General features: G+C 34.1%; 1 protein-coding gene across 1 annotated transcript in view; it reads left to right on the forward strand.

Moving 5' to 3' along the window:
• Positions 1 to 1,012: 1,012 nt before the first annotated feature.
• The window catches only part of LOC111085861 (protein sickie-like), a 23,767-nt gene continuing 9,423 nt past the window's right edge, over positions 1,013 to 15,356 (forward strand). The window contains exon 1 of the mRNA XM_022386407.1: positions 1,013 to 1,111. Coding sequence (XP_022242115.1) covers positions 1,070 to 1,111 — 42 coding nt within the window. The 5' untranslated portion in view covers positions 1,013 to 1,069. The remainder of the gene's footprint in view (positions 1,112 to 15,356) is intronic.

The raw sequence follows: 15,356 nt of genomic DNA on the forward strand, positions 1-15,356 counted from the left end.
GTTTTATTTGACTAGTAAAAAAATAATTTATAGATGATCTTCTTTTTATTAGTTTAACTCTTATCATGCAAAAGAAAACGTTACAATTCTGTGAAAAGTATTTTTTGCTAGAATACTGTCATGCAGATACATCAGAAAGTCGCTTAATAACAATTCTGCACCCTCCCTCTACGATAGCTCAGTAGTGGGCTTAAAGGCTTTTTATGCAAAAAATTACATTGTCTAACTTTGTACTTAAAAACAAACGAATAATACTCTCTCGGCATACATCTGTAGCTTCTGCCGTTTGGCGATAAAAGTGTTCAATATAGAATACTCATTGTGATATATATAAAAAACTACAGTAAAGTATTTTTCTTTCTGTAGTTAATTAATATTAATCATATATATTTAAACTTTATATTTTGACACCTTATATTTTTCTCTTTACATTTTTTATTTATTCACAATTATCACAATAAATTAAAAGCTTTAAATAAATAATTAAAAAATTGCTATCAGGAAGTTGTCATTCTAAGGTTCAAGACTTTTGTATTTAGAATTTAGTTATCGTATGATGGGCTCTTCGCTTGGTAGAGGGCGTTTCAATAACAAGGAAGTGATGCAAGCAAGACACGGCCCGCGAGCTAGTTAGTATGGACTTGGGAAGCTTTCGATTGCCACGTGTTCGTGAAATGCAGGAAAAACTGTAAACAAATTTTTTGTCAACTAAAGAAGACAAAGGAAGTGATAAATGAAATACAAGCATAGACTTTAGAGCACTTTTATAATTTACCAAACTTTTATAACATAAAATACAAACTAACAGTATTCTGAGAGTCTACAAAAAGTTACGAGAAGTATATGAGTGGGTATAGCTAGACTGGTGGTCATCACGAAATAAGTATCAATATAAAACTATACAGGAGGAAAGAAGACATAAAATATGTGTCAAAGGATACATGAAAGATAATGAAATATGAAAACCGTGAAACATCTATATCAATTCGTTAGAAATGAAAGAGAAACTACAAAAAAAAAGTTTGGTTTTCAATACTTCCTGTGACTATCGATAGTTAACGAACGCAAGATGAAAAAGGCGTCATTGAAATACAGCTGTAAAACGCTCCAAGTAAGTTATCTAGCTATCTGTTTTTGTATTAATCTTGTGCCTTTGATATTAAAACATTAATTTCTTTTGTGCAAACTTTAACTTATTAAGTTTAGCTAATACTTTATAATATAATTTTGACATATTTCATCGTTTCTATTCCTGCGGGTTAAATTAACAATTGAAAATCCTTTAGATAATTAGCAGATTAATATGCTATTTTACCTAATATTAGCCTGTATTAATTTACTCTAGTCACTATTTGTTAGCAAATATTGTACAAAATACGATTCAGTCAACATTTGTTTACGAAGCTAACTTCATTGCAATACACTGTGAAGGTGCGCAGAAAAACAAATCGACAGGGGCTGCTTCTACTGTTATGTCATTATGAATTATGTTTTGTTTTTGTTATTTTTCAAATGTTATACTTTAAGTTATCTAACTTGTTACATTTTTATTATATTGAAAACTGGAGCTCGACTCGCAATCTGAGGGTCGCGGGTTCGAATCCCCGTTCCACCAAACATGTTCGCCCTTTCAGACGTGGGGGCGTTATAACGTGACGGTCAATCTCACTGTTCGTTGGTAAATGAGTAGCCCAAGATTTGGCGGTGGGTGGTGAGGACTAGCTGCCTTCCCTCTAGTCTTACACTGATAAATTAGGGACGGCTAACGCAGATAGCCCTCGTGTAGTTTTGCGCGAAATTCAAAACAAACAAACAAATTGAAAACAAGTAAATAGTTTATTCGTAATGAACGTTCTTCATTCATAGTGACGATAATGTAACATTGTTATGTTGACATGTTGCAGTCCAGTGCATATTAAAAAATGTGGGATCGCACAATCGTCGCGAATTTAAAATGCTTCTTGAGTTACACTCAACCCAATATACTCTCGCTTATAGCTATTCAATCTTTATTTTAAAACGATTCCTTAAAATCTGCTCATAACGATCGGTACTTTTATACAGAGCACAAACATGAAAAAATAATAACTATGATGGTTATACTCCTATCGCTTACATCTATTAATTCATATCAAACTTGTTAAATACATGCAAATTCTAATCATGACTTCTGGGCTTGCCATAATCAACCATTTAACAATTAATGTACATTGTCGGTGAGCAACAATTGACAAGTCAAGTACCCACGTGCACTACAAAAACACTGACTTACCACTTTATTAGTTTGCTCTTTCCAGATTGTAGTCTGAGATGAGTGAACTTCAAACAAGTAGTTGGTTGTCACGTTACCTTTTCTTCTGTAATGTTTTTATGGTAATTTTGGACACAACTTGACGCCTGTTCAGCTTTTTTACAAGTTTGGCCAGTAGTATTTTCTCCAAATCACTCAGTGCTCAGCGGTTTGTGGCCACGGGTTTTTCCCGATGAGAAAGGTGTTTTGTTTCGAGTTGTGTTGATGGGTCTGTTTGAAAAACCAGTTAAGCATCCACTATAAGGCCCTTTAGAAAATAGGTGGGTTTTTTGCTCTCACAAATAATCTTGTGGTACAAACCTGATATGATTATATTACATATATAAATTTTAAGGACTAAAGCAATCATCAGTTTATTTTACATATTTAAATAAGCGTGTATGTCTTTTTAGAAGAGTGTGTCTAGAGTCCTAATAAAGTGACCAATCAATGTAAATCGTTCTCTAAGAATAAGTTATCAAAAATTATAATTTATTTATTTTTAATCTACTTTACTCTGTATTCAAATGTTTAACCACAAAACGTTTTCTAGAATCAATATATTTATTCAAGAAACATAACAAGGACTTGACCTAGGCTTAGTAGTTAGTATACTGAGCAGTGGTCAAAATTGTCAAAGGGACGAGCTCGCGATATGCCACTGAACGTTTTCCGTACGCTGAGTTGTAAACGCGTTAAATTTAACGTGACAGCCAGTCTCATTATTCGATTAAGGGTAGGCGGCGAGTGCTGCTGACTGGTCGTACTGCCTATGATCAATAGTTCTAAATTAAGGGCAGCAATACCTCAACTTTGGTGACTCTGACCTGGCTGCCCCCACCAACGAGTAGCTCAGCAGTAAGTTTCTGGATTTATGACGCTAAAAATCGGCTTTGGATACCCATGGTGGGCTCAGCCGAAATAGCCTATTATGTAGCTTTGTTCTTAGATCAACAAACCAACTGAACTGACCGTTTAACCTATAATGTGTCATTCGGTTTAAAAATACGAAATATTAATGTTGTAGAGAATAATTTGTTCCCATGTCCTATAAACAGCTTTCATTGCTTCTGGGTGAATTCACGGAATAGCCCTCCCTCCCCCCTCTCAGTGTTAATGGTCAGGTGTTTTTAGTATAAATGTTCTTGATACTTATGATTTTGGCTACTAATAAACACTGCAGTTTTAGCAGGTTTTCCATAAGTTCATTCAGGATATCTATTCAATGATTTTAATAACGACACATAGGAGTATTCACGATGTGTGGTATTCAAACGGTGCCATATGAGATGGCTCCGATTATACGATGTTTATACAATGCAAGTTCCACTATAGGTGGTTTTTGCGAAATACACTGAGGTCAATGTTGTCTCATTTTTATTTTATTCCAAAGTCAATCGACTGCGTAGACGACGACTTTCGGGGACCTGTTTGAGCAACTGAAAGGCACAGAAGTCCATAGGATATGCATTTGGTGAGATAACTGATATGTATACGAAAAGTATAAAATGAATTCCTGTCTGTACTTGCGGAGGAATTGGCATGTTGACTTGAACGTGTATCTGAACGCTTTATCTTGATGGAATCACACCTTATTGGCATCCAGTTCCTACAAAAGTGTATTTCCCTGTGTTACATTGAAGCTAGACTGAGCATTTTTTTTTTTTTTTTTACTTCTAGATGTACAACGTACCATTATAATTGTAGCCTGCAACCATGTGACGACATACTTCAATTTATTTATCACATGCGTTTCTTTGTAATTATGCACAAAGTAGCACAATGGGCTATCTGTGCTCTACCCATCACGGGTATCGAAATCCGGTTTCTAGCGTTGTAAGACCGCAGACGTACCGCTGTGCCACTGTGAGATAATACTTGTACAGATTTTGACAGTTGATCTTCCACTGGACTATATTTTTCAGAGGAAGGCTGTAAACACAAATCTTGTGTCGCTTTCGTAAGACTAAATCCAAATGAGTTATCTCGAATACAGTTCCAATGGAGTTCTATATTGTAGATGAAAATGACAAATCTGTTCTCGGGTAACGTCTTGTATGTAAGCTGTTTAACTTTCTCAACTATCTTCTGTGTATGTCTGGTAGCTGATCACGAATAAACTTTACTGATTCAGTTGAGCACTAAACATATCCTTTTCTTCGAAACACTAAAATTTTGTGTGTTGTATACTAAATGCAGATTATAATAATTTTGTGTCCGAAAATTCTGTGATATAATTCCCCCAGAAGAAGTTTATTTTAAGCGTTATCTGTTTTTTGTAAATCATTACATTTCAATTGAATTGCAATACAAGAGTCAGGGGTTTTAACCTTTGTAATTATAGGCCTCAAGGATTGTAAAAAGCAAGGTGGTTGAATGTGTAAATTATTATCATGGAACTTAAATAACTCTCATTATGACTAATCAATACACCCCCTTGCCTGACAATTGAATAAAATGTCTGGCTGTGTAAGTCCAGAAAAGGCTAGCGTTGTCTATGCTATTATTAATACTTATGGCTTTTTTTTCTTTTAAACTCTGAAATAGATTAGAGTTTATCGACCTTTGACTCAGCTTTCATACAACTTTTCATAAAGCCAGGATTAGGATTATTCCACTATTCAATGGCTGCTAAACGATGTTGTAATAACTCATAATGCAGTATTCCTACTTTAATTCTCAAAACTTCTCCAATACAGTGAAAGTGAGGTTTCTTTTTTTTTTGGTATATCCAAGCCCAAAATCCTGTCTGGATTAGTTAGCAACTATTATCATTAATTCATTCAATTAATTATCCATTTTCTAAATAATCCTAATGTTTTACTTAAAATGTTAATTCTAGGCTGATTATTTTTGCCTATTTATTCAAAAGGAGTTGTTATATGTTTGTACCAAGTAAAGTAATCGAAAACCCCACATCACTCCTGGTTTTGTCATTTATGATAATGGAAGCATAACTTTTTCACATAATTCTCCCATTAAGATATGACCTGACGTAAGCCATTACCTCAAATAAAGCTTTTTTTCTTTTTACATCGAATATGCTATACATATACCTATGTTTTTGTCACGTGTTTCCATTATGTGTTTCCTCACAGTTCTTGGTCTGCCTCTTATCTTTGACGTTCAAGTCCAGTATAGCTAAACCTCGCTCACTTATCTTGGGTGCCTCACTCACTAAGTTGTCTACGAAGCCTCAATGAGACTTACGGGATTATAATCTAGCACTTTTGCATGGGACTCGGATGATCAAAATGGCCTCTAGGCGTGGCACTATTCTGTAGTATCTTGCAAACTTTAATGGTAGCTGTTTTAAAAAGTTCATAGTACAGGACACTGTGTGAAAACCCTCCTCATTCTACCTGTTTGCTTACAGAAAAAATTAATCCGTACTTTATTGCTACCGACTCATAAAGGCATCCTTGGCTGGAATCGCAGGATATTTATATCCACGGTTAGTTTGGATTGTATTACCAAACTGCTTTTTTATGCAAATTATCAGTGGGCAGCAATGTTGTTAATGATTCCTTGCCTTGCCTTTTGCTTAAAATCTCATACTCCAACAGTTATCACCAAATACGCATGCGTATCTGAAGTCTAAGATAATAGTGTTTGATCCCTAGAACTGATATTCACTGCTTTGCTTGTTGAAGATGTATGTTAAGCAGAAATGTAAAGATCTAGCCAAGTAAAATGCTTGCTGCCTTGGATGTCCCTTATAACACTAGAAAAACTCTAAGTAGCAATAAGTCCTGCAAGTTTGTAAGTTAACATGAGAACAGGTATGTTTCTAGAAAATTAAACAGACGGGTTACACAAACTCAAGATTTCGTTATGTTTTGAAATGTAATAGAGTTAATAACTCCGTTTATTCAAAGTTTGAGAAAAGCTCTGCCCTTGGTTTCTATGTTAAAATGTACAACTTTGATTACTTAACCACCGCAATGGTTATATAGGAGAAAACCAAACCATCTGTATGAACCAACTATAGAGACAAGAGAAGCATACAACCTTGTGACCTACCTGTAAACACATGTAGACAATAGACTTAGATGAAGATGTTGTTTTCATTTTTATTTTGCAAAATAATGATCACTGCATGAAAGCAACTCCTGCCGGAATCTTTCATGTGACACAAAACTCGCTTATAAGTTTCACAATTGATTAAAATACTATGTTCAGCCTAGTAATCAACGTGTAGTTAAAAGTTAAAATACTAAGTTCAACCTAGTAATTACTGATGTATAGTTAAAAAGTAATAAGAAATACTCATTGTGAGTCGACGAGTAACAATTAATTAGAGATCATGGACTTTCTTCTGTCTGAATAAAATATTATAATATATTTTACTTTATTCATATTAAGTTTAAAACGTTCCTTGCGTTACATACAAACATGTAATCACAGATAATGCTGTAAAAGTCATATATTTTTCTCCCGGATCCGGGCGTGGCCTGGTTACCTTGCTGGACTGTGGATCCGAGGTTCCATGATTTACAAAAGATATATATATCACGCTCTGCACTTTGGGGTACGTGGGTACGTAACAATAGAGATGGTCAAATCCACTATTCAACTGTAGTAGTCCAAGAATAGGTAGTGTATGCTGCTGACTAGTTGTCATCCCTCTAGTCTATCAGTACAAAATTAAAAACGTCAAGCGCGGATAATCTTTGTAGAAATAAGCCTATAAACAAGCAATACACAACAGCTGTTTTTTCACATAGTGAATTAACGAAGCCTGCTTTACGTACTCACTAATTGGTAAGTAATTTAACTTTAGCGGGATTGTTTTTTTATTGATTTCTGCTCTACATGAGGTTAATCAGGAATTCTAAAAGCTGTTCTTGACAAACTGATAAGATGTCGCTTAAGTGTTACAAGTTCTGTGGCCAAGACCAATAGGTCACTCTGTTTCTTCTGATAAAATAAAATATAAATTATGAGTGCAATTGTGATCAAAGGCAAGTCAGTTAAAAATTTTAAATACAAAATTTGGTTAAGAATAATTTTGGTGTTAATTCAAAATTGACAATTTAAAGAGAGAGAGAGAATATTTCATACAACGTTTCAACCAACAAATCTCATTGAATATCGTTATTTTAACTTCATGATTTAATTTCGATTCCATAGTTATGTATCATTCGAAACTCTTAACTTTCTTAGATTATAAAACACCCAGTAATATTTCATAACCGTGAATATGATCATATGATCAGTCCATTTTCATGTTGTTATGTATTCATAAGTTCATTTGTGTTATATTACAAATACATTTTGTCTTCATCATATGTCAAAAAAATCTATTCTACTAGCAGATGCCGTTGAAACAATTCAACGGCAAATTTCCTATATGATGAATAAATAAAAAATGTGCAGTCAACCCAATGCCTTGGATCATAGTGTACATGCAAAATGATTGTCTAGTGGGACGTTTACAACCATATTTTGTCATTCCATGTGTTATTTCAATAAGGAAAATTGCACTGCGTTCGTTTTTAAGCAAACAAAAGTGACTGAAATGCATTGTTGGCAAAACATAATAGGATTTCGATGCAATGGATGCATCTAGAACATTAGAATTATCAGGTTCACTAAGTAGCCGCGAGGATTTTTACCACTGGATGCCACCGTTCCTTGCTATTTTATTGAGCGCCAGAAAAGACCGCTACCGAAGTGAGTGTTTTTTAACACTTGTCATTTCTATAAGAAGTGTCAAAGAGGAGATGTTCAATTCAATTCAAATCAATTCATTCAACATGGTAAAATAAAAGCATGCATGTATATAATACCGACACGAACGAAAAAATAAAATAAACTGAACAACAACAAATATATACTCAAACATGTTCCTCTAGTTATGCTTTCTTCCGTTCATGCTCCTATCTTCTAAATATATCGTTCAACCAGTCGACAGAAGAAGTTCCGATTTTTCATGAAATTCCCTCACGGAAAGAAACATTTTTGTTCTCAAATTTGTTTGTTTTTCTCAGACTGACCATTCAGCAGATACGGAGATTGATGGAGCGATGTTGATACCGTTTTGAAATTTTAGAAATTGCAAGAAATGAATAACTGTCCTGCAACATACTGTTGAAAAAAACAAACATTTTGTATATATATATATATATATATACACATATATGTATCATATTATTAACCGCTCAGGAGACATAAAGTGTGACTGACAGAGAGACATTTGGCTATTATATATAGAAATTTATTGCAGCTCTTTTTGTCGTAGACTAAAACATTATTGATGAAATGGTTATCTGTTCAGTTTTAGCTATCTTGGATTTGATCATTCTACTGAAACACTAAAATAATTTAATTATCAAAATTAAATGGAGGACAATTGACTTTATCCTTGTTTGGAACTCTTAAGACCATCTACATAAATATTTACAAAAGAGAGATACGTTTCCATTTTGATATCCTTCTGTCGAGTTAGTGAAGACATCCCAGTCATTTCCACTGCCAGACTCATTATCTGATAATCAAAGTTTGTCATAATTGACGGGAGAACCCTTTATTCAGGATTTTATCTTACTCCCTACAAAGATGAATCACCCTTCAGCTTGTTTCTATGCTGGGTCTGCTTTACACACTGAACGGTATTAGTGCCAAACACCATACTGTCAGCAAACTGTTTACAGTAACAGACTTAATTTTCACAAATGAGCAGACTTTTCATGGTTTCCAAGTATCATTTTATTATTTGACATACAAATACAAAGGGGTTTTAAAATGCAAATTATCATAAAATTATAACAACACACGTCATTAAAATAACAGTCGAGACAAGAAATAAATTATACACTACATTCTTTGAAATTGTATAATACCATCTTTATCAATCGTGAAAACTATACTATTCTTTTGGCCATGACTATTAAAACGTTCGAGCAACTACTGTCATAGTCAGCACCGTAACTCGACATTCCTATAATTAATTTAGTTATCAAAATCACTATTTTAGTATACTGGAGATTAGATTAGAATCTTCTTTAATTAAAGAGAAAAATGCGTTTTCTTCCAATTGACTTATGCCTTCATATTTAATTTAATCACTTGAAATGAGACACTTAATACCCAATAGTTTTATATACACAGACATGACGTCAATTGGGGCCCGATTAATGAACTTCTAAATTGTCTAAAAGTAAGATAAGTAGAGTATTTAACTAAAAATATGTATAATTTCAGAAAAAGGAGGATCACTAAATTCTAATCATTTAACTATTTCTGTTCCCTGGGGGATTGTGTAGTTTCCCTCGAGACAGCCATGTGAATTTGGAATTTTGTAACACCACGAAGAAAGAGGTTTTCCTTTGAAACTTCCCAAAGTTTTACCTGTTTGAAATGAATAATGCAATGTCAAAACATATTATTTTTATGTTTCATTTTCCATTTGTAAGTATTTCTGGCACTGGGAGAATTGTTTACCTATAAAATTGCAGTGAAAACGTTAGGGCCACTTCAGATTAGTAATCAAAATGGACTTCTATGTATCGCTAAGCAAGTCGGGAGTGGTCCAGTACTTAGCGTATTTGGATACGAATCGCAAGGTTCAAGGTTTGAGCCTCGAAATTCTGCTAAACACACTTCCACGTTAAACTTCGGGGGCTTTATAACTCTGACAGTCAATCCCAATAATCGGTTAGAGGAGGCCACGGAGGCAGAAGTTCTCTTGACTAGTTGTCTTCCTTCAATTCAGTATTTCTAAATTTGAGATGGCTAAGCCTGAATCTTAGGTCTATGATCTGGCCGTTCAGCATAAGGTGGTTGAAAATACCAAAAATTTGTGCTGCTAAGCAAGATGTTTGGTATTCTGTATGGATAGTATTGTAATAACATATTTAGTACTTTAAATTAACATTTTGGTAAATATATTCGTTTCCATCTTTTCATCCTACAAAACCTATATACTTATTTACTCTTACTTATTATACCAAAACAAAAATACTCAGCTCCATATAGGAGTGGCAAGGTAACAAAAAAAAAACATTACATAGATAAAATTGCTAAATTATCTTTCAACTTTCTTCATTGTCTTTTCGAACTGTTCATCCGAAGTAAATTTCCTAATCTGAGGCCCAACAAAATTCCTTCTTTAAGTTTCGCTTCTGAAAGAGCTGAGAATTGCCAACATAGATACTTGAAACCGTCGCCATCTTTGTCTAGGGCTTTTACAAACTGCTTCATCCAGCCCAGTTTTATGTGAAGTGGAGATAATAGGATTTTCTTTGTGTCAACCAAACTTTCATGTTCATTGTTTCTCGATCTTGGTATCAGGCTGACTCTGAGTGGCCATTGCTTCTTTATCCAGCGCTGATTTTGTGCTCTGCTGTCCCATTCACACAAAAAACATGGAAACTTTGTATAACCGGATTGTTGATCCAACAACATACAAATGACTTTTAAGTCTCCATAAAGTAGCCAACCATGTTCTTTGTATCTGACCTTATTAAGAAGAAGTTCGATATTTTCTTACCTTTCCTTCAAGTGAACCGAATGAGCAACAGGAACAGATGCATATATATTACCATTGTGAAGGAGAACACCTTTTAAACTTCTTTTGGAGAAATCAATGAACAATCGAAACTTTCTTGGTTCATAGACTGCAGCTCCTAGCATTGGTATTAATTCAGCAATATTGTTGCAATAAACCAGTGAAGTTTCTTGCGAAAAGTATGCTATAAACTCCTTTTCAAGATTTCTGTACCAGTAAAATGATGTCCCTGGAGAAAGTAAGTTCTTAGCCCGAAGTCTGGATCCAAAAATCTCTGAAGAATTATTTGGAAGGCCCAAATCTCTCACCAAATCCAGAAATGACACATCATGCAGCCTGTTAACCGTTTATATACTAGCGGCGTGTTTCTCGTGGGTTCTAGAACGATCAATAAAGAATTTCAATGAAAATGATTCACTTATCAAAAAGCAAAATCTATACGTGATGGAGAAAATGAATATTGTTTTCTGATTCAACGTACAAAAATTACTGTAGGACATTATTCAGTAGATAAATAACTATTGAGTTCCTTGTTCTTTTCACTAGATACATGGTTATTTTTCCCTTTTATTAGATACATAAGCTGTGGTTCTTCGTTCTTTTCAGTTGATAAACAATATATTATCCCTTGTTTGTACTGTTAAGTGAAGTTTCTTTAATTATACTGTTATTTCAATTTGATTTTAATTTTTTGTAGAAAATAACTAAATCAATATTTGCAAAATGAGCTCACTGTCTAGTGTTTTTCAAAAAATAATTGCAATAGGTGTACACTAAAATGTAAAAAATCGTTTAAAGAAGTAGTTATCAACGCCATCAGCATGAGTAAACATAGTTTAGAAGATGATTTAGCAACGAAGATTAATGTTGTCGACAATATCTTAGCTCAGTATTCTCCCCATGCGCGAGTCTTTTGTTAGAAAAATAAACAAAATAGCGTTTTGTCCGTGCAGTAGAAACTCATAAGTATAACAAGAATATTCTGTACCACGATGTGTAGAGTAGGTGAAGAGACAGGAACGCTGCCTTGAGGGATAACGGACAACCAAAACAATCTGCTAATCTATAATGCTGGGTAAAGGTGCGTACTATGATACTTGCAGGAATCGCTGCTAAGTTTTCTTTGTCCACACGTGCCCCCCAGTGGCACAGCGGTATGTCTGCGGACTTACAACGCTAGAATCCGGGTTTCAATACCCGTGGTAGGCAGAGCACAGATAGCCCATTGTGTAACTTTGTGCTTAATTAAAAACAAACAAACAAAATTGTCCACACGCACACATTCAGTAGCTTAAAAATAAGTGTTACAGTTAGTTTGAATGAAGTATGTTAATTGTTTCTTTGTAAACGTGTCGTGGAACTCAGATGACATATTTAAACTAGCGTCCATTACGTCAGTTGAAACCATTTTAAAGCTTAATAGGAAAATATAACTATCTTTGTTATGATTACGTTACATTTTACCTCATAATGTGACGTCACAAACATTTAACTCAGACCTGATAATAAACTGATGAGCAAAGAGGAGTAAATAAGACTTGTATAGCCTGACGACGGCATTCTTAAACAACAAATGTTAAATAAGACTTGTATAGCCTGACGACGGCATTCTTAAACAACAAATGTTATAGCCTTTACACTGCTCTCATAAATGGCTTGTCTTCGACCACTTACCAAGAAACATTTTATTGCTGGAAGTCCATTTTATCATTAGAGGAAGAACGAATTATTTTGCAAGTAAAGTTTAATGGCTCAAGATCATAGCTGCCTAAAAGATTGGACAGTGATTAGTTTTCTTTTCTCTGTGTATGTGTTTATCGATGAACAATAGCATATATTATTACCAAATTTAAGTTGAGCTTTAAAAATCTTACTGAGTCAACTTCTAATTCGGAAACCATTTAAACAACTTATATCTGAGACTTTTTTAATTTTTTACCAAAGAATGTTTACATCTAACAAGTACAAAGTCTGGAATGATTTTTAGGTTTTCTTATTGTATCCCATCTTGAAAATTAAGATTTGGAATTAGTTTAACCGTCTTCTTATTGGAGATTCCTTTGGGAAGTTGTAATAATTTTCGATCACAAAGGGAAATCCATTAAATTTTCAGCCGATCGTAAAAGGAGAGGTGAATGTGTTCTTAGTTTTTATTCTATTTCAAACTGCTACTTTTTAATCAGTTAATATTACTTAGTAATTAACATATTAGATTCTTTATAGTTATTAGCACAACTAAAATACCAGTTTTATCATGCTCTTTATTGGCAGTTTCTTTAGATATTAAAAGCTGTCTATTGGTACTAAGGAAAAAACATTAAGCTGACAAGCAATTAGCAGAAAAGTTAATTTTTTAAATATTTTCAATTATTCTGAAACATTGTAAAAATTCAGAACCTTAAATTTTGTAATACAGGTTTGACACTCTGCTAAGGGCAAGTTTTATGATACTTATTGAACTTATTGTGTTACTACCGTTTTAATTTTATATATGCAAAATTTTGAAATCTAGTTTAATCTAAACTGTCATAACTCTTGGAAATCATGTTATTTACATTCTCAGTATGATATTCTCAGTTAAACTGATTTTCGCGCAAGTATCGAGATACTCAGTATTATAAAGAAATAATCGATCAGGAAAATTGTGAAGTAAATCTGAATTTAGCTAAACGACTGACTTTTGTGTTAAGAAATATAGAGACGAACACATGTTGTTAAAGAAAAACATAATGTTTATTAGATACAAAACAAAAACAAAACGCAGTAAAGTGTCCTTGCGTGGATGTTGGACAGTCGCTTTTCTACCGGATCAATGAATCATAGAACATGTATTATCTCGCAAGACGTCTTTTTGTAGATTGACTCACGTCACGAACCAAGTAGAATTAGATGTAGACCTACTGTGACTAAACCTGACACTCTCTGCTAAAAGGGACAATGGTTGTAACCTTCAGATATTATCCACTCTGCCAATGAAGGACATTGTTATCAACACTTATTTCTACACAATGTGTGAAGTTTTAGCAATACTTTCACTGGCAGAGTAGATATTATCTGCTAGAGGAAAAACAAAGACACAAAGGCAACTAGAACGAAACACTTTTTTTCAACATATGATATACTTGCGTACCTTTTCGTGCCCTGGTGACTGCCATAGGACTAGATAATATTTGTTTTCATAGTGTACATTAACAAGTTATTTAAAATTCACAATTCTCATTTCTGGATTCTTGTGTGCACAGATTGGCCCTGTATTAGAACACTGAATTTCAGAACTAGCGGTCAGGGTTCGAATCCACTCGATACTACAAAATATTCCAATCACTTTAAGGTCGGGTGCGTTATAATAGTGACAGTTAATACTTTGGTGTGGGTGGTGGGTGGCAGGATATATCTGATTGCCTGTCTTCCCTTTTATTAGTAGTTTAAAATTAGGTATCACAGGAAGTAGTAACTTTGCTATATATATATATACAAAATACAAATATTTGTATCTCGGATTCATAAAATTGGTCACTGTTCAAAAATGATATTTTCATAGATTCAAATCTACAAACTGTTCTATAATGTTTTAAAAAATAAAAATAAATGCTGAAATTCGAAGTAGCTGCACAGAACTCATTATACGTCTACATATACAATTATCACACTGTGAAAAGCTATCGGTTGTATTAGTTCACCACTCCCCTTTTCTCGTATCATCCACATCATCCAATGAATACATGCCTCTTAAAAATAACATGCTCTAAACTAGCTCGATTTAATTTTGTATGTATTCTACTGATAGATTGGTACGAGCACTTCAGACGAAAATAATGATATTAGTTCCATTGAGGTAAAACGAAACCATTATAGCCTCCCAGTGCAACTATTTTGCTCGATCTTGAATACTTGATAGTTAAATAACATTTTATAAGGTTGAGTTAGATTATTACAACAACATTTACACAGCGTGGTCACAAGTAAATAGACACCGCCTTTTCAGAAAAAATGAAATTTTTCAGTGATATTCACATGAATTGATATATTTATAATTTAAGTAATATCTAGTAGGTCTTCCTTTCGATTCGTGGAGTTCGTTGATCCTTTGGGGCATAGTGAGAATCATCTCGTCAATTTTAAATTGTGGGATTTTCGCCCACTCTTACTTCAAAACTTGGAGTAGATCGTTCTTCGAAGTTGGTTTTTTTTTTTTTGGCTGTATCTTCACTTGCCGGTCGAGTATGGTCCAAAGGTTTTTGATGGGGTTCATGTCAGGAGATTGGCTCAGCCAGGGCAACTTCTGGATACCATTTTCTTCCTGCCACTTTTGGGTGTTTCTAGCAGTGTGACACGGTGCTCCATCTTCCTGGAACAACGTTATGTTTTTGTCCACGAAACCCGAGGAATAAAGTGGCAAGAGTCCTTCCTCCAATATATCGACGTATTTCGCAAAATTTATGTTGGTAAAGCATTCCACTAAGCTCAATCTCCCACCAACCCAAACAGCTCCCCAAACCACCACCCTGAAATCACCATGCTTCACAGTTGGCTGCAATCTGTTGAGCCAAAACT

Source organism: Limulus polyphemus, unplaced genomic scaffold, assembly GCF_000517525.1.
Source record: "Limulus polyphemus unplaced genomic scaffold, Limulus_polyphemus-2.1.2 Scaffold668, whole genome shotgun sequence".
In the NCBI taxonomy this organism is placed as follows: Eukaryota; Metazoa; Arthropoda; class Merostomata; order Xiphosura; family Limulidae; genus Limulus; species Limulus polyphemus.